Genomic DNA, 18,221 nt, shown 5'->3' with positions numbered 1-18,221 from the left:
CAACTCTAATATCCTGTGGAACCCATCTGAGTTTTGGGTTCTTTGACCATAAACATTTTAAACTGCTTTTTACTTTCCAGGCCTGTTGTAGTAAGATTCCAGTAAAAGATAAGATATAAAATACTGCCCAAGTGAATTACTGCCTATCCTGGAAGGGGTCTTCCTTTCCACTGTCCTACCTGGGGACTCTCAGAGATGGCTCAAGGTCTGGTGAAGACCATTCCTCTCCCCCTGTCCCTCCCAGTTGCAGGCATCCTAGCTCCTCCCCAACTTGGAAGCACAGGGAAGATGTGCTGAGACAGAAGAGTATTCAGTATTCAGGATTTACACCATTCAGGGAGCAAGACAGGAACCAGAAAGAACAGGTTTTATCTGTTTATTTAAAAACAGAATATCATTTATGTACAACTATGCACATATTTACACAAAATGTACATACTAGAATTCCATTATCTTCAGGTTCCACATGCAAAGTCCTGGGTGGCTGGAGAGCAGGGGATGAGAGACCCTCCTTTGGTCAGAAATCCAGCAGAGTTCAGGCTGAACAGGGTTTGGCACTAAATCTAGGTATCCTGGTTGAATGTATTTGGATCAGGCAGGCAAAAAGGGACCTCATCTAATCCCAGCCCCCACCCAGCGAAACTGCTGGAAGAGCCCCAAGTTAGTGACCCGGAGACCCCTGGGGAAAAGGGGATATTCTTGCTGCCAGTAGCTCCTTCACCTCACTTGAACTCCCACCCTCCCTGGTTCTATTATCACTATTCTCTGTCCCCTACACCATGACTAAACCAGGAGCCCTTGTCACCAAGTCCTAGTGACCCCCTCACCACGGGACCACAAACACCTGTGCACGCAACTAAGAAACCATGAGCCTAGAGGAAGAGCCGAGGAACCGCTAGGGCCAAGGACCTTACTTGTCCTCCCGTTACCAGTAACTGTGGGGCACACGCGCCTCCAAACTCCATCAGATCTTAGTCTCCTTCCCAGAAGGCTGTCCAGACTAAGATGACTCAGAAGGAGCACCTTGAACCATAGGAATTAACCTCCCGGGGTCAGGCTGAGCAAGGCCTAGCTTTGCTGGATTCCTATGTAGGCTGATGACTCTTTAAGCAATCCTTGTAACGACAAACATCCAGATGAGTCCAAAGTTTTTTAAAAAAGTCTTTTCTCTTAATGAGTTTGGGGCAATATTCCTTAAAGAAGCTCCCCTGTGCAGGCTTATTTACAGAAAATATGTACATGCAACAGGGCTAGAGACCACCAGAGGGCAGTTTGAGCTTCCGGCGAACCCCGGCCACCGCTTCACACTTGCCCCAGCGGGTCCCAAGTGGTGGGAGCCCTGCTCCCCAACTCAGGAGGCCAGATTCCAGCTCCAGCTATGCCCGCACACCTGGATCTGGCCAAAGTCTCCACCTCCCGCCTCGAACCTCTGCATCATTAATACTGCTCTGGGGTCTGAGGAAAACACCTGCATTTTACAGGCAAAGGTCCCACGGCTGCACGACACACAAGCCCATCCCCGTGACGTACCCCCCATATTGCCACCGAACTGGGTGATACAGCTCACTTGTGACAGCATGATGCACACCACGGGCACAGTCACCCCTGCACACACACGCAGCACACACTCAAACAAGGACACATGCACACACAGCGACCTGCACACACTGTGGGAGGGACTCAACCAGCAGAGCCCTTCCATTTTCCAACGGAAGGACTGGAAGGACTGGAGATCAAGCAGTCAGTGGGATGGGGAGCATCTTCCTCAAGAAAAGAGTGTGTAGGGAGGCCCCCCTGGGGATGAGCTGAAGGCTTCCCTGTCAGCAGAGGGAGCCAGGCTTAGGGGACGGAGGTAAGCCTGGGTCAGACCAGATGCCCCCGCCCGTTGATGTAGATGCCATTGCCCGTGGGCTTGGCCCGCAGGGTCCCGTTCTCCTGAACAAAATGGTTCATGGCCTGCTTGATGCCTTCATCCCGATCCTCCTCCTCCTCTGCCCGCCCAGGGCCTGGAGACGGCAGCTCGGTCTGCGTTTCAATCTCCCTCACTGTGGTCAGCGTGGAGTAACTGCGGCCCTCCGGCTCTTCACTCTGGAGACCAAGGGCAGGGGGCGAGTCAGGAGCCTGGGCGGGGCGGCCACGCGTAAGGGGGCTGGCTGGGGCACGGTGGGGCCAGAGGTCAGGCACAAGCAGGGGTTACGGTTGCTCAGCGGCTCAGCGATGGACAGGAGTGAATGTTAGGTGTGGGGAAGGGGCAACTAGAGAACGAAGGCGTAAGGGCATAGCTGGGGGTGTGGGGGGAGGCAGGCGGGCAGCGTGAGTCTCAGCAAGGGGGCTGGTGGAGGGGCTGCTGACGCACCACATCGGGGGCCGGGAGAGGGGCCTGAGCAGAGTGCTGGGGACACCGGTGGGGCCGGGGGCCTCACCATCACAGAGCAGCTACTGTTGTCCTTGAGACTATCGGGGTGGCCCTCGGCTCTCAGCCCTACACTCTCCTCCGGCTGCAGGGCCCGGACACGGGGAGGAGTCAGGACGGGGCTCAGGCGCCTCCCTAGTCACCTTCCCCCGCCCCACAGACATCCTCATTCCCCCACCCTGACCTTGACCCCACCCTGACACCAGTGCTAACCATGGCTTCCCAGAGCGACCTCGAGGCCAGTGATGAAGAGGGCTTTCTAAGTGAGCCAGCAGACCCAAAGAAGCGCTGCCCACCCCGCCACTTCCCCCCAGTGCAACCCTCCTACGCTTCTGACCTGCAGAGGGGCCCCAGCCCCACGAACACCTGCGACCCTGGGGCACACACCTGGTTTCTGGGGTCCGAGTGATGGGAATGCAGCCTCCGGATGGAGTTCTCCCTGGTCAGGGTCAGCTCCTCCTCACTGGGAAGACACCCCCTCGTCAGGAGCTGAGGGTAGTGGTAGCCTCCCAAGGCCAACCTAGGCTGGCGGCGCCTCTATGAGCTGGGGCTGGAGGGTGTGGGCACTGGGCCGTCCCTGCAAGTGTGAGCGCGTGGCTGCAGGTGGCGGTGTGGCTGCAGAGTGTGTGTGCCTGGTGCCGTGTATGTGCCCGTGCGTGTGACACCCTCGCATGTGGATCTGCCCTCACTCGGGCAGCGTGGCTCCCCTCACCCAGCTGCGGTCCAGGCCCCCAGGTCTTTCTCACCTCCCAGGAGACTCTGCCTACCTCTGGTCCACAAGCTCCTCCTCTCGCTCCTCAGTCCTGGCCCACCTCCTGCTTGTCTCCTCTCTGCTCCCCGCTGACCTCACCCGCCCGGGAGGGGCCAGTACTCACTATTTCTGGGTCATCTGCTGGGCCTTGCGCCGATGGTATCGGGACATGAGCACCACGACCACCACGAGAAGGCAGAACAAGAGCGCGGCGATCACGCCCACCACCACCACGGAGGCCGACACGAGGTCCACCTGCTTCCCGGGGGCGTCCTCGGGGTCTGCTGGGGGCAGGCCGCGCTCTAAGGCAGACGTCCAGATCTCCGGCCCGCCCCACCCTGTCCGCTCGAGACACATCCCAGACCACCCCCTCAGCCTGACCTCTGAGAAATACACACAGTCCCGACCCCTCCAAATAAACACTCTCCCAGTTCACTCTGTCCTGCTTCCCGTTGACCCCACCAGGCCCCTGGCCCAGGTCCCAGCCTTTGCCCCCGTGCTTACCAAGAACATCCACCACCACCTGAGAATCCCTTGAGGAGAGTGCATTGCTGACACGGCAGACGTATGTGCCACTGTGCTCAGGGGTCAGTGTGGGGAAGCCCAGGGTGTCTCCTTCTGCTCGTACCCCACTGGGCAGAGGCCCGTCCAGCCTGGAGGACAGGGAAGCTGATGGGCGGGCTGAGGCTGCCACATCCAACGTGCCCAGGCAGCTCTCCACCTCCCTCCCCCATGACGTCACCCAGAGCCACCGGCTGTTCCCACGGTGCCCCTCCCTCCTATAGGCAGGTCTAGGCAGAGGCCCCTTCTCCCTGCCGCCCAGCCTGACCTGGGCACCCCCACACACACTCGGGGAAGATCCACACGCACACCATCTCACATGCTCCTGTGGGCATCACGTCACTCAGCACTGAGCACCAGGTCCACATGGCATAAAGTCCGTACGACAGGACTTTCCATTCCTATTTGGGCTCAGATGCACTTGGAAAAACGTGACTGCATGCCCCCATACCCCTGACATCGCATGGTAGGGTACATGAACAGAGCCCCAGGCACAAGGCCACATACATGGCTCATCCGCTCATATGTGAGAGCATGCCTGTCATGGGCTCACACACATGTTCCCCTGACCCCCTCCCTGATTCTCTGGACATCTCAGACCCTGGAAAAAAGCCAGGGAACTAGCAGAGATGGGAGGGTGCTTCTAAGGTGCTGGCAATGTGACAGCGGTTATAACAGTGGTGCTTTAACAACAGTCATAGTCAGCTGTATCTTTTTGTCTTATCCACTTGAGGCACTTACATAAAAAGTGTTAACATTTAAATACTGTATTATATTCCATAATTTTAAAGTTAAGGGGAAAAGCCAAGCACTTATTAGCTAACTCCCTACGCATCGCCATGTATCCCACACTCCCTGGTGTAAGCCAATAATAATGTTTGGTGACCATGCGTATTCTTGTATTGGTCTGAACATGTGACCCAATTTATTTGGGTCTCAGATTATATTGCCCCAGTTCGTGATGAGTACGTGTTGTTCCCGAGGGAAGGATCCCAGTCTCAAGCTTGGCCCTTACCGTGTCCAGTTGTACGAGGGTGGGGGCTGCCCTTCACTCAAGCACTTGAGCATAGCCCCTTCTCTGCCAACCTGCCACAGCTTTCGGTCTTCAAGGCCCCTCACAGAGGCTTCCGCAAGGACTGGAATGAAAGGTGGGAGGAGAGAGAATGGGAGTGATGCTCTTCCTCGAAGACCCCCGGCCCCAGGCCTCACCCTGCCTGGAATGGCCTCTCCCTGCCCTTCCCTGTCCTTCCCATCTGTGGCCCAACCTAGCCCAGCCCCACTCTGCTGACAGCTCCGTCCCCTGAGTTCAGAGAGTCCACGCTGGTTTACCTGTGCAGCGAGCCTATACGTTCCTCTGCATAGCAGCGTGGCAACACCTTTTGAATCCCCTGTGGGCCCTAGCATAGTGCCAGTCACAGAACAGGTGCTCAGCAAAACCCCTCCCTGAGTCTTCAAAGGTTTAACCATCCTCCTAGTTCCTTCATTTCTTTTTTATTTTCCCTGACTGTGTAGCACAGCTTGTGGGATCTTACTTTCCCAGATCAAGGATCAAACCCAGGTCCTCGGCAAGGAAATAGTGCAGTCCTAACCACTGGACCACCAGGGAATTTCCGGCTCGCTCATTTCTTTAACAAACATATGTTGAGGACCTACTTTGTGCCAAATGCTATCTTAGTATGAGTAGAAACCAGTACCATCCCTCACAGAGGCGTGAAGTCTAATGCCAGGAAAACAACATCTGCCATTGACCTGGCACCATCCATACACTAAGCGCCGTGTGAGAGGCTTTGCATTTGTGGTTTCTAATTCCCATCAGGACCCTGTAAAGTTGATATAATTACTCTCCTTCTGCTAACGAAGAAAATGAATCTTGACTGAGTAACAGCTGGTAAATAGCAGAACTAGGGTGCATTCCAAGTCCATCTGTCTTCAAATCCTAAACTATTTCACAAAATTCTTTCAATTCCATATTTATATCTGACCTCCCTGAAACCTGTAAAACGGGGCAAGCTCCTTTGTAAGCAGGAGGACTCTGAAGGTCAGGGAGTGATTTGCCAAGGTCATCTGGGATGGGCTCCAGGTGTTACACCTTGGACTGGTGCTCTCTTGGCCACACAGCATGCCCTGTAGGATCCAGGCTGGCCAGACTGGCGGGCCTCAGGGTCTCTCAGGATCTCACCCATCTTCCTGGAGCCCATGGGGGTGCCCTACCCAAGTACTCACAGGCCACTTGGAGGATGTGGGTGATCCGTTGGTCCTGGAGCAGTCCAGGGTGGGATACCACGCAGGTAAGTGGCTGTCCATTCATGCTGCGGCTGGGCACCAGATGGAATTCTGAAGTGACGGCAGCTGAGCGGGAGTGTGTGAAGGAGCGGTGGGATGCTGTGCCCTTGACTTCTGTGTCCCAGGTAACGCTGGGGGCCGGGCTGCCCTCTGCCGTGCAGGAGGCTGCCAGTGTCAGGCCCTGGCCCTCTTCTAGAGGCGGACCAGGATTCAGCGAGGGCAAGGGAGGCACTGCAGATAAGGGGAGGCGGAGATCATCTTCACAACCCCGGTTAGGAGGCCCCACCCCATCCCAGTTCAGTCTAGTGTTTTCTTCTTTTATATTATCAACAGAGATGTCAAATAAGTGGTAGAATTTCAACTGACTTTGTACCTTTCTCCACTGTTTGAATTATTTACAATGAGTATGGGTCATTTTTTTAATAAAAATAATGAGGTAATTTAAAAACTAACAAGATAACATCTATATTATAATAATAGTAATAGCCACTATTTTTAAAGCACTGACTATGTGCCCAGTACTGTGCGCAACACTTTACAAACGTTATTTCTTTTAATCCTGTCAACAGACATGAAGTACGTATTATTATCCTTATTTCATAGCTGAAGAAACTGAAGCTCAGGGAGGTTAAATGATTCAGTCCAGATCATTAGCTATGGGGTGGTGAAGCCAAGATTCACACTCAGGTTTTTTTACTATGGCTGGTATTACTAAATTTCATGTGGATAAAGGAAAGCTATGAAGGTCTTCATTTTTATCTTCATAACATTAACAGTTCAAGCCCAGAATGGAAAAGACTTGACTTGACCATAAGTCCAGGGCATCCGTTGACCATGAGAGTCCACAGTGCCAAGAGGTGGTTTACAAGGCAATTGTGGATCCCTGAAGGTCAGGATCAGGGAAGGCATGAGCCCCACTGGTCATGCACAGCCACTGTAGGCAGAGCTGGGCCTGTGTGTCCATGTCTAGGCCCAGTATTTTAAATGGAGCCCAGGAGGATGAGGGAGGCTCTGAATGAGTGTGTCTGGTAGAACTGTTGCAGAAACTAGTAAATTTAGCTTGAAGAAGAGATTTGAGTGAGGCATGACAGAGCTCCACATCTAGTGGAGAGGCTGTTTGTTGTGCGGAAGAGAGAAGGCTGTGTCATCTCGCTGCAGAGGGTGAGAGTAACCAAGAGGGAGATTTCAGGTCCATAGAAGGAAGACCAGCCTAATAAATGGATTCTTCCCCAAGGCTGATCAAGCCATATCAAGCTTTTGGGGTCACCTGAAAACAATCTCTGGATTGGGGTGGGGGTGGATGGGCTAAATGAAGCTCTCTCAGTCCCACAGGACCCCACCTCTTCCTGTTTCGACCCCACCCCATTCATCTCTGCATCCCCCTGCCTCTGGCTCTGCCCTCCAAGACCCAGGGCCTGAGGTTCTGGCGTCTCTGGCAACTGGCCTCACTTACCCAAAACGCGGAGCCGCAGCCGCGCCTGGAAGCTTCCAGCAGGGAAGGTGCTGACGCGACACTCGTACTCGCCTTCGTCAGCCTGCACCGCATTGCGCAGCAGTACCGCACCATCCAGGGGGTTCCGTGGGGGCGGCGGCTGTTCCACGCGGCCCTCGTAGGCTGAGCTCACGTGCAGCCCGTATTTGGAGTTCAGCAGTGCCAGTTCCCGGCCGCCCTCGCCCGCATCCACGCGAGCCCATGCCACCTGCTCCACCTGCTCGCCCGGATCCCCTCGGTAGAAGCAGGGCAGCTTGGCATCCTGGCCCAACACCACAGTCACCAGGTCCGAGGTCTCCAGCTCACCAGCAAGGCGCTGACCTGCAGAGGGCAGACAGAAGCAGCCAGGATTAGGGGCGCTGCCGGAGCTGGGGAACACTTATTCATAATGATAATGTCAGCAAAAGCAGCCCAGAACTCCTGGAGCATTTTATGCTTGCAAAGCGCGTTCTGTCCATTACCTCATTAGATCCACAAACCATTCCCAAGAGGTAGGTGTTATTATCGCTCTTTAACAGATGAGGAAACTGAGACCCAAAGAGAGGAAGTGACTTGCCTAAGGCCACACAGATGGTATATGGAAGTGTCACACCCTCTCTCAGCCCTGGATCCTATCCTGAGCAGTTGTAAGGTGGGCAGCTATAACAGGAGAAGAGACCCAGCCTCTGCCCTCTGGGAGCTCAGGGAAATGCATTTTATGCCACAAAGACCTGGAAGCCATGGACAGACTTTCACAGAAGGCTTAACCTACCAAGAGAGGGAAAGAGAATGCTTTCAGAAAGTGACCAGGAGCCAAGGCAAGGGTCGAGAAGAGTTGGTGTCTGGGATGAGGCACGTGGTGTAGGAAGGGTCCATCCCAACAGGCACTTTGGAACATTCTTTTCATGGTTTGAAGATAAGAGGATGAGAGACCTGGGTTCCCAGAGAGAAGAAGGTATGCTATGTGGGAGGAATGGCATGAACCAAGACTCAGAGACAGGAATGAGCAAGTCATTGAAGGTAGAAAGGCCCAGGGTCAGAGGCCCAGAGGGAAGAGGTCAGGACAGATACATAACAGGGTTAGAACCATGAACCAGAAGCAGAGGACTGGAGGTGGGGACCAGGGTTGAAAGGTGAGTGTTATGTGCATTGATAAGGAACAGTATGAAGCCCTCAGGGAGATCTATCATGTAGCCTTATCAGCAAAGAAGGATGCATGTCCTGCACTTAAAGAATCTGAGTTCTTCTGGGGAAGAGATATGTATGGAAACATCTATGGAAATATGTGTGATGGTTTCTTATTTAGTGGTTAGTGGTGTGTTGCAGGTTAGTTACGGGATAGGCTAGTCACAGTGGTCCTGATTCAGGTAGGAGGGCCTCATGCATGAGGTGGGTAGAATCAGGAGGGGTGAGAACTGGAAAGGGATCCCAGGTAAGGGCCCAAGGTGGGCAAACCCCAGGGAGGTGGAGAGTCTGGCTGGTTCAGGAAGCCAAGAGGAGAGGACACACTAAGGCAAGGCGTGTGTGTTGAGTGGGAGTGGGACATCTGGTCACAGCAAAATCAGCCAGGACCTTCCACACCAGGCAAAGGAATTCAGATTTGGCCAGGGGAAATACGGAGTCACTAGAGCATTAAGCCAGTGGTCGTGTGCCCCCCGACTGGAAAGAGAGACTGAGGGCAGGAGACACATTAGGACCCTGCTGGCATCCTGCACGGTGCTGCCAAGAGGAGGGGACAGTTCCAGGAGAAGCTCAGCAGGGCTTGCTCACTGACCAGAAAGAGGAAAGGCTCAAAGACAACTCCTAGGTTTCTAGAATGAGTAACTTATGAGGGAGGTAGGGCCAGAGAAGCTCGAGGCTGGGAAGAAGGAGATTTGAAGTTGTGGAATAAAGTGCATGAAACAGGGCTGGGGGCAGAGGGCTGTGGGCAGAATGAAGGCTCTCTGGAATGGTGAGAGCGCCTTGCTTGGGGATCCATGTCCAGTAATTCCCCAAAGTTCAAAGCTCCTACCTCTGGCCAGCACTTCACACAGCCTGCTGGCCTTCACCTTGCTCATGCTGTGATCCTGCCTGGAACGCCCTCCTCCCTATGTCTGGTAGCTCCTACTCATCACCGTCTGGGTGACTCCTACTCATCCTTAAAGACTCTGCTTAGACATCACTTCCTCCCAGAGTCCTCCCTTCCCCCACCCCCACCTGAGGCTGGGTGATTGCCCTTCCTCCGTTCTCTCTCTAGCATCCTGCGTTGACCCATTACAGACTGACTGCATTTGTTGATACCACAGGTTGTATTTGCTGTTTTCTCGTCTGCCTCTTCCACCAGACTGAGAACCTCAAGGGTATAAACTGGATCTCACATCACATATGCAAACATGGCTTCTGATTCAGTGCTCAGTGGTCTGCATTCCTGGCATATAACTGGTACTCAATTATTATTTATTGACTGACTGAATGAGTGGATGAGTGGATGAATGAATGAATGTGAGAGACAGGCGGAAGAAGGAAAGGGTAGAATGAGGAGGAATGTGCAGTCTTTGGTTGGGTTGGGCAGGGAGGGGTTTAGCATGGCAACCTTAGGGTGGAGACACAATAGGCTAGCTAGCTGGGTTCTCTGCCAAAGGGAGTACCTCCAGACTGGACCTAGGGTGAAAGTAGAGGGTGGAGGGAATCAGACATGGGGGGAGAAAATGAAGCCCCACTAGAGTGGCCAGAGGGTCCCAGTGAGGCAGAGCATGGGACAGAGGAAGGGTCCCACGGCCCTGCAAACGGGAAGAGGGAGGGAGGGTGCTGTTGGGAGCTGGGAGGGCCCGAATGGGACGGGACAGACCTGAAGGGCCAGATACCAGGGCCCTGACCTGCCCAAGCTGATGTTGGTCCCACCCAGCCCAGCCAAGGAGTCCAGCTAACCACCTGTCACCCCTCCCAGGCACCTCCTCCTGGCACCAGAGGGAGCAGGGCTGCCAAGGAAGGGCTGAAGGTGGGCTTGAGATTAATGTCCATGCAGGTCACAGGGAATCCAAGCCCTGCTCCACTAAGAGACACTCAAACCCTTCCAAAGCCTACTCCTGGAACAATATCAGATGGCATCCTCATTCCTATACTTGTCAAGCAACTAGCCCCTCCCCACCGCTAATCACATTTCCCCACCAAAAATACCTTCTTAGCGGACAACATGCATCGAGTCCCTAGCACATGTCTGAGTCCGATCCTCCACATCCCTACCTGTGGCTCCATGATCCCCATGATACCAAGTGATAAACCCAAACTTTGCAGGATGAGGAACCCAGTAAAACTGGAAAGTCCCTTCTGGGTCTCTCCCACATCTCTCCATTGTCCTAAATTCACTATTTACTGGGAGCATCTCAGCTTGAGCAACACCCTCCTTCACTTACACACACACACACACACACACACACAGCCTGCAAGAGAAGGACAAGAGAACTTGGGCCCAGTAGGCAGACCCAGAAGCTGAGACTCCCAGGGTAGGGCAGACCAGCACTGCCTCCTCCTTCTCTCCCCCACCCAGTGCCCGCCCGGCGTCAGCATGATGATGTCACCAGAGCAAAGGAGACACACCGCCTGCCTGGTGAGGTCACCCTGCGGGCATGTAGTGGCCAGGCCAAGCCCACGGACCCTTCTGCTGCAGACTGTTTGCTGAGGCTGGTGGACTCTGCTGGCTGAGCACCCCGCCCTCTGACTCTCCCCTCCCCTCCTCCTGGGAGCACCAGGACGCTGGTCAGGAGCCTTGGTGATTCAGCCGCTGCTGCACAGCCAGCCTAGCCACAGCCGCCACCAGCCACCACCTTGCGCAAGGCAGAGAACAGGCCCGACTGGCCGGACGGGATCCCTGCCCTGGTCTTCCCCCACCCCTGGCCAGGCCCCCACGGGCCTCTTTGGGGCCCTGCCCTCTGTGTACCCCACCTGCTCCCAGACAGGCCCTCCGTTCCCGGCCTGGGCTGGCTGCCTTCTCCCTACCCTGTGCCCCAGCTCTCCTCTCTGCGTGAGGCCTGGCCTCTGATGTCCGGAGGGGAGACTGAGGCTGGCAGTGGCAGCTCTCCTGCATCTCTCCGGCAGGTGGCTTCCTTTCTGCAGAGGCTTTCTCCATCAGCATCCACACTGCATCTAGGGGCATCTAGATCTGGGGGCATCTAGGGGTACACAGTGGGGTCCTGGAGGTGGGTCTAGGAGGAGGAGGAAGGGAGGCAGTGTGAGCTCTATGTGTCTGGTGTCCGTCTTTGGGTGAGGGCCTGGTGAGTCTCAGTTCTGGTTCACATGCAGGAGAGGCTGCCTCTTCTCATGAACTTGGGGGTGTTTCCCACATATATGGGTCCACTTTTTCTCTTCAGGAGTGCATGTGTGCTTGTCAGCATCAGAGCAAGGCTTGAAAAGGCATGTCTGTAATGCGCACACATAGTAAATATTTTCATGTTGGTTTCTCTTAGCTTCCGCATAGTTGTCTGTCTCAGCTGCCTTTGGTCAGTGGTGTGTGGCTCGGGGCCTTTGTCTCTGCACCCACTGGAGTGTCGCCCAGGCACCCCTCCCCTCCTCACCCCAGACTTGAGGCAGATTCATCTCAGGCAGAGGGACCCAGAGATGAGGTCACTGTCCCTCTGGGGTGATGGGAAATTGTCATCAAGGACTACCCCACAGAACAAAACAAAAGCTCTCTACCCTTGCTCCTCAGGTTCCTACTGGAAGGACCCCCACCTTTCTCAGCCCCTCCAGTCACGCCCCAGGCCCCCCCAGTACCTCTGGCCCCTCAAGGAGGCCTCTCCCTGGGAATCTCTGTCAGGTCTCTGCTGCTGCCGCCACCAGAAAAACCAGCTCTCGCTGCAGGCCTGGGGTGAGGGTTGTCTGGTGGAGGTTTGCTGGGAAGGAGGAGGGGGATCCTACCTGGGGCTAGGGGGAGCGGGCTGGGCTGAATAGGGTCTCATTCTCCTTTGTTAACTCTTGCCTCTCCTCACCCCACAACAGCAGCCTCCCCAAGAAAGAGCTGGAATGTGTGGGTGAGTTTGGGGTAAGAAAGGACCTGGGAAGGGACCCCTGAAGCCCCTTATTCAGGACCATTTATATAAACAACCCAACTTTTTTTCCTTCCATCCTTCCCTCTGCCCCATAACCTTGGCCTTGGAACTTTGAAAACCAGCAGATTCTCTCTCTGCCTTCCTCCACCTCCCTTGCTTACCCTCCATTGTCCTAAGCCCCTCAGCTTAGTGAGAGCTTCCCAACCCGGGCAAAGCGCCCACCACAGATTAGTGTCTGGGGAGGGGGGCCACACCAATCACAAAGGGAGGTGAGAACAATGGAGGAGGACGGGCCTTGAGGCAGCCCCGGCTCCGGCCCAGACACGGCTCCCAGCACAGATAAGTCCCCTAAACCCCCCGGAGCCAGAGTCTGAGCCTGGCTGAGTCACCACAACAGCCACACTGTGGGTGGGAGACCCAGAATTCAACTTCTCCCAAACCCCTGGGATCCTAACCCCCTCCCCAATCCTGCCAGCCAGCCACCCCTCCCCCACCTCTGCAAGTGTGGCCAGCTCTGCCCCACCCCAAATCACAGCCTCAACCCAGCTCTCAGGACAGCCAACCAGTTTTAAAGGCAAGGGGGTGTGTGTGGGGGGTGGCCTGAGAACTGTGGGGAAAGCATCTGAAGCCTGAGGCTCCCTGTCCAGTGAAAAAGTGGTCTTGTCCCCTCCCCCTCAGGCACAGCCCTCCTCCTCCAGCTCTGTGGCTGGACCCCAGTTCTGAACTTGACCTTCTCAGTTTAGATTCTGTTCCCAGATTCAGCCCCTAGGCTTCTCTCCTCCCTTCCCTCCTGACTCAGCTCCCCACCCCACCCCATCCCTTCTGTCTGCCTAGACTTTGGTCAGCAGAAGGGCAAGTTTGGGAGTCCAGAAGGCCCAGGCATTCTCTCTTCACTAGGCTTGCTCCCACCGTGGCTGACCTCCCTTCATCCTGCTTGGAGGGCCCCAGGATCCCGAGGCTGAGGTCTAGAGGCTGGGACCGTGGACTCTCCTATGAATCTCTTACTGCCATCTCTGTGGCTGGGGTCCCCTTGGCCCAGCTCCCTGAAACACTGGGGTTGGACTAAGGTCACTGGGGGCCACAGGGCTTCCCTGGGATCCTCCTAGCGCTCCCCACCTTGGGCAGGGATGCTTGCCTCCCTTTCTGGGCTTCCCCTGGGGTTTGGGTAGGTCCTTCAGAAAAGGGCCTGCCCCCACCTCTGTAAATAGGAGTAGAGAAAGGGATGGGGTCCCTCCCTTTCTAGAAAACTAACTTCAGACAGAAAGCTGATCCTAACCCTCAGAGGCCAGACTTCAGAATTCAGAGAACCCTGTGTTCTCTGGGGTCCTGCAGGGCTCAGTTGGACTCAAAGATTAGGAACTAGGACCCTACTGGCAGGGTATCTACAGATTTGGGTCCCTCAGCCCCAGGGCAGGAGATGGGAAGGAGAAGGGAGGAGACCTCACCCGGAAATTCATCCCATTAAGGAGAGACAAAGAGCTGTGGTTGTTGGGGTGCCTCCCCAGCCTGGGCTCCTCTCCCTAACAGGGGTGGGGCAGGGCCCTGGGGCTCAGAGCACTAATGACCCAGGACTTGGTGGGACACAGATCTGCAGCAGTGCAGGGTGGAAGGCAGTATCTAGGGTAAAGCTACCCCCGGTCCCCGCTGAGAAAGGGGGTCAGGACCTTTCCCCCTTCTGTCGCCATAGCCAGATGGACTGCCTCTACCAGCACCCAGCACCCTCCTTCAGTCAGGGCCTGGACGTTCACGCAGCCACAGGCTCTCAGAGCTGGAAGGCCCTTATAGATCATCTGGTCCTACCTCTTGGTCTCCTGAAGTCTAGATTCTTAGTAGCCCAAGGTCGTGTAACAAATTAACTGCAGAAATGGGGTCAGAACCCCAAACTCCTGATTTCCCAAGGTTCCTGTCCAAGGCTTTCTCAGAGACAAGAACACTTCAGTTTCCTGGGGGCCGTTGAGGAGATGCCCACAGGGGAGCCAGAATGGGGGTGGCAGTTAGGTAGGCCCACTTGTTCCTCAGGCTGGGAACCCGGGGTCTGACTTCTGGCCCGCAGAGCACTCTCTGCAGGTCACAGCAGCTGAGTGTGGCTCCCTGGGTGCCAGCTTCCCTGGAGCCAGGCTGCCTCCCTGGCCACGGCACCCGTCCATCAGGCACCAGACAAGGTTGGGGTGATGCCCTAACTATAAGGGGTCTCCTGTCCCTGCCATGGGCTTCTCTGAGAAAGAACAGCTTTGTGTCCTGGAAAAAGAAGGCAGGGACTATGTCTTGCTAAGCGTTGCATGTCCAGCATCCAGTGCCCTGGCTCTCCCTAGTGAGCACTCAGAGGTGCTATGCTCCGATGACTTAGGGGTTGGAAGACCAAGACGCTAACGCCCATTATGCTTCTAACACTGAGGAATCTTGAGATCTCGCTGGCCTTTCTATTTCTTTCAGTTCCCCCTGGAAACTTCCCTGAGGGAGTTGGCTCTCTTTGATCCCTTCCGAGTCCTGAGACATCATGGCTCCACTCTCTAGATGTGGGTAGATCCTTTAGGTGTGGGTAGATCCTACAGGAAAGTGACTGCTGAGTGCCCTGGCCCCAGCAACCAGGCCCCACCCTGTTGGCCTAAGCAAGTGAGAAGAGTTGTCTGGAAGATGGGAATTAAGATGGGGGGGGAGGGGAGGGAGAGATGGCAGGGCTTAGAACTCAGTATCCTGCAGCTAGAGGCTGGGCCAACGACCCCTCTGTTAGAAAATCAGAGCAAGAGCCGCCCCCACCCATCCACACATCTAGGTCTGACTCCTCCTGACAGCTTTAGGTGGGGATGGAGGTTAGGGAGAATCACTGCTGGACAACTGCAGCTCCGTCACCACTGCTCCTGGGACTTGGAATCAAACTGTTGTATGTAGGTGAGGCCCTGTCTTTCTAAGGAGGAAGATTTCTCAGTTGTCCATTACCTTGGGAACAGCCTAAGGTATCCTACCCTGGTTTCATTGTGCATACACACACTTACAGACACACACACACACACTCTCTCCCCCACTCTGAAGATTATAAGTTCCTATAATTTCTAATCTTCTGTACATAGTGCTAGACGGGAGTGATCCAAGACATCTAGTTGAGAAAATAGGACGAGGGATAAAGAAAAGAGGACCATGCCCTCTCTAGAAGGTGCCCCACTTCCACTCATGGAAGTAGCCGTCTTACTTTGGAATAGCACCCCTCATAGTGTGCTCAGAGACGGGGGGCCAGAGTGAAAAGAGCTTCCAGCTCCCCAACAGTCCCCCAACAGGTGCCACAGAACTGGTATTCTGGGCCATCATGGAGAGAGGAGGGGAGAGAAAGACCCTGTCCATTCTCTGGACATCAGGCATCCTACACCCTGATGACTGGGGAAACCAGCTCAGCCCTGAGTCAGCTGCAGCCCCAGTCAGCAATTCTGAAGCCCAGGGGGTGGGTGAGGGAATCTCTACGAAACCCTGGGGCAAAAGGGTCCCCACCAGTTCCACCTCCCTGGCCACCTGTACTGGATTACCACATCTCTTCCCTCAGAGGCAGCTCCAGCCTTTTGGCTAAGGTGGTCAGGGAGCCCAGACCCAGAGACCTGGCCTGGGGCTGGAAAGGGACATGAAACAGAAGAGCTCCAGTGGCTCTCCTGAGGGCCCTGGTAGCAGCTGGAGAGGCAAGAGGGAAGCCGATTCCTCAGCTCAGAGTACAGGAAGGGAATGTGTATGTGTGCACGCGTGTACATGCGTGTGGATGTGTGTGTGTGTGTGTGCCTGGTCGGCTTGGGCTCAGGAACAAGGGTCCTGAAGCAAGTCCTACCTGTAAATGACGCCAGGAGCAGCAGCAGCAGCAGCCAGGCCGCAGGACCCCACATCTCGGCTCCCAGGGACAGAGGCATTGGTCGGGAGGCAGAGCTGCCCAGTGTTTCTGAAGTTCCACCGAGGTCTCCCTGGGAGCCGCTCGAGAGCTGGATAGGGACCGACCCAGACGGTAGGCAGTTACAGAGTCCTCCGGCAGGGACGCACCTGCCTGCCCCCTGGGGTCTCCGCTAGGGGACCCAGCCCCCTTGCACCCACTCAGCTGTAGCTACCCCCAAGAAGCCGTGATCGGGAGCTCCGAGCTCCCCCAGAGCTGCTTCCCACGCCGTGGCCAACAACGAAGGCAGAAACTTGGGAACCTGCTCAGCAGGTCAGAACAGGTGCGTCTCCGGGGGCTGGGCCTGGCACGGAGACTAGGCAGCCGCCGCCCCCACGGCTCGGGCTGGCTAATGGGCGCCACAGAGGGAGGGAATAAGGGAAAGACCTGGGGGGGTGTAGGATCCCATCATCAGCTGCAGGCTTTACCTGGCAGTGTGTGGAAGGGGCTGTGACGGGAGGGGCCGGGTGGGGGGAGGGGTAGGAAAGGCCCAGGGTGGCTCAAAGAGGGAGGCACCTGGCCAGGAGGAACCAGGGCAAGGCCCTTGTGGGTGGAAAGCAAGCCAGTAGTCCCGCACCCCGGCCAGTCTTGCTGCCTTCCCTTGGGTTTTGCTGAGTTCCCCAACTTCCCAGAGGGGCTCAGCTTTCGAGCCAGAATCGGAGAAGACCAGAATAGAGGACAGTACTGCCCAAATACTTCATCCACTAGATGAGAAAACAGAGGCCCAGAGTGGGGAAGGGGCTTGCTGGAGGACACAGCTTAGGTAGTATGAGACATCTCTACCTTTGAGGTAGGGAATTAGATAAAAGGCAAGAATACTGGTAGCCATTCCCTTCTTCAGGGGATCTTCCCAACTCAGGGATGAAACCCAGGTCTTCTGCCTTGCAGGCAGTTTTTACCGTCTGAGCCACCGGGGAAGCCCCAGAGACCCCTCAGAAGGAACTTAAGTGACCGCCTCCCCAAAGCCTCCCCACCGACATAAGAGAAGCCAAGGGATTGACCAAAGCATTAACCCCACAGATTGCTGGCCTCCCTAGCAGGACTCTCCATCAGCGTCAACACCTTCTCACTACTGGTCAGGAGTCCCCACACTGCACCAGCACCACCTGAGCGGAAAGGGGCTCCTTTCCACCACCTCTGGGGTTGCTTTAACCATTTACCCCATGGTTACTGAACAAAGCCACATGTCTGGGCTTTGCAAGGACAATCGATTTCAAATACTCTGTCCTTGTATTCCTATAAGTATACTCTTACTGGTCAGACCATCTGTTTCCATGTTGCCTATAATGTTACTGCCAAGTTACACGAAACCTTACTGACCTATCTGGGATAGCCAGAGAATGGGGCAAACTCAACTCCCTGAAAACTAAGGGAAGGGGAGGTGCAAGATCATTGATGTACTGGAGCTAAAACATATATATATATATATATATATATATATATATATATATATATATACAGGTAGACAGGAGAGAGGAGGAAATGTATACAGGTTAAAATCTTGCAGCAGGGTCCTTTTGTCTGGAGAGGGGCAGGCAGGAGGAGTCAAGGACAGCAAGGTGCAGGGGTGGGGGTCATTTCATGTAGAATATTTTACACACACACATACATACACACTCCTGATTCCATCTGTCAAAATCTTACTCATCTTTCAAAGCTGACCTCAGATGCCACATTTTCCATGAAGCCTTCTCAGTTCCTCCCACCTAAAATTAATCTTTCTCCCTTCTGTTCTTCCTCAGCCTCTGCTAGTCCCTTTATTATAGCTTGCGTACTCATAATTTGTGCACATCTTATCTCCTTAACTAAATTGTAAG

General features: G+C 54.9%; 1 protein-coding gene across 3 annotated transcripts; it reads right to left on the bottom strand.

The window, feature by feature from the left end:
- Positions 1 to 360: 360 nt before the first annotated feature.
- NECTIN4 (nectin cell adhesion molecule 4) lies at positions 361 to 17,809 on the bottom strand. 3 transcript variants are annotated; one of them, XM_027528210.1, is made up of 9 exons: positions 16,309 to 17,807; positions 7,462 to 7,821; positions 5,949 to 6,239; positions 4,741 to 4,861; positions 3,669 to 3,817; positions 3,289 to 3,445; positions 2,801 to 2,876; positions 2,424 to 2,498; positions 361 to 2,088 (listed from the first exon to the last, which is right to left on the bottom strand). In XM_027528210.1, the coding sequence occupies exons 1-9, from the start codon at positions 16,385 to 16,387 to the stop codon at positions 1,864 to 1,866; spliced, it is 1,533 nt and encodes a 510-aa protein (XP_027384011.1). In that variant the 5' UTR covers positions 16,388 to 17,807; the 3' UTR covers positions 361 to 1,863. The 3 variants fall into 3 exon arrangements, with proteins under 3 accessions (XP_027384011.1, XP_027384018.1, XP_027384027.1); XM_027528226.1 differs by having other exon boundaries at positions 2,002 to 2,088; positions 2,357 to 2,498; positions 16,309 to 17,809; XM_027528217.1 differs by lacking the exon at positions 2,424 to 2,498 and having other exon boundaries at positions 16,309 to 17,809.
- Positions 17,810 to 18,221: the final 412 nt, after the last annotated feature.

The sequence above is a fragment of the Bos indicus x Bos taurus genome, chromosome 3 (genome assembly GCF_003369695.1).
Source record: "Bos indicus x Bos taurus breed Angus x Brahman F1 hybrid chromosome 3, Bos_hybrid_MaternalHap_v2.0, whole genome shotgun sequence".
Taxonomy (NCBI): domain Eukaryota; kingdom Metazoa; phylum Chordata; class Mammalia; order Artiodactyla; family Bovidae; genus Bos; species Bos indicus x Bos taurus.
Note: the sequence above shows the minus strand (reverse complement) of the source record. Positions and strands in the feature narration are given on the sequence as shown.

Coding starts and splice junctions, on each gene's coding strand:
- NECTIN4 (XM_027528210.1), bottom strand. CDS start 16,387: ATGCCTCTGTCCCTGGGAGCCGAGATGTGGGGTCCTGCGGCCTGGCTG. Junction 7,822..16,308: donor GCTCCTGGCGTCATTTACAG/GTAGGACTTGCT, acceptor TGCCCTCTGCAG/GTCAGCGCCTTGCTGGTGAG. Junction 3,446..3,668: donor GGTGGTGGTGGATGTTCTTG/GTAAGCACGGGG, acceptor TGCCCCCAGCAG/ACCCCGAGGACGCCCCCGGG.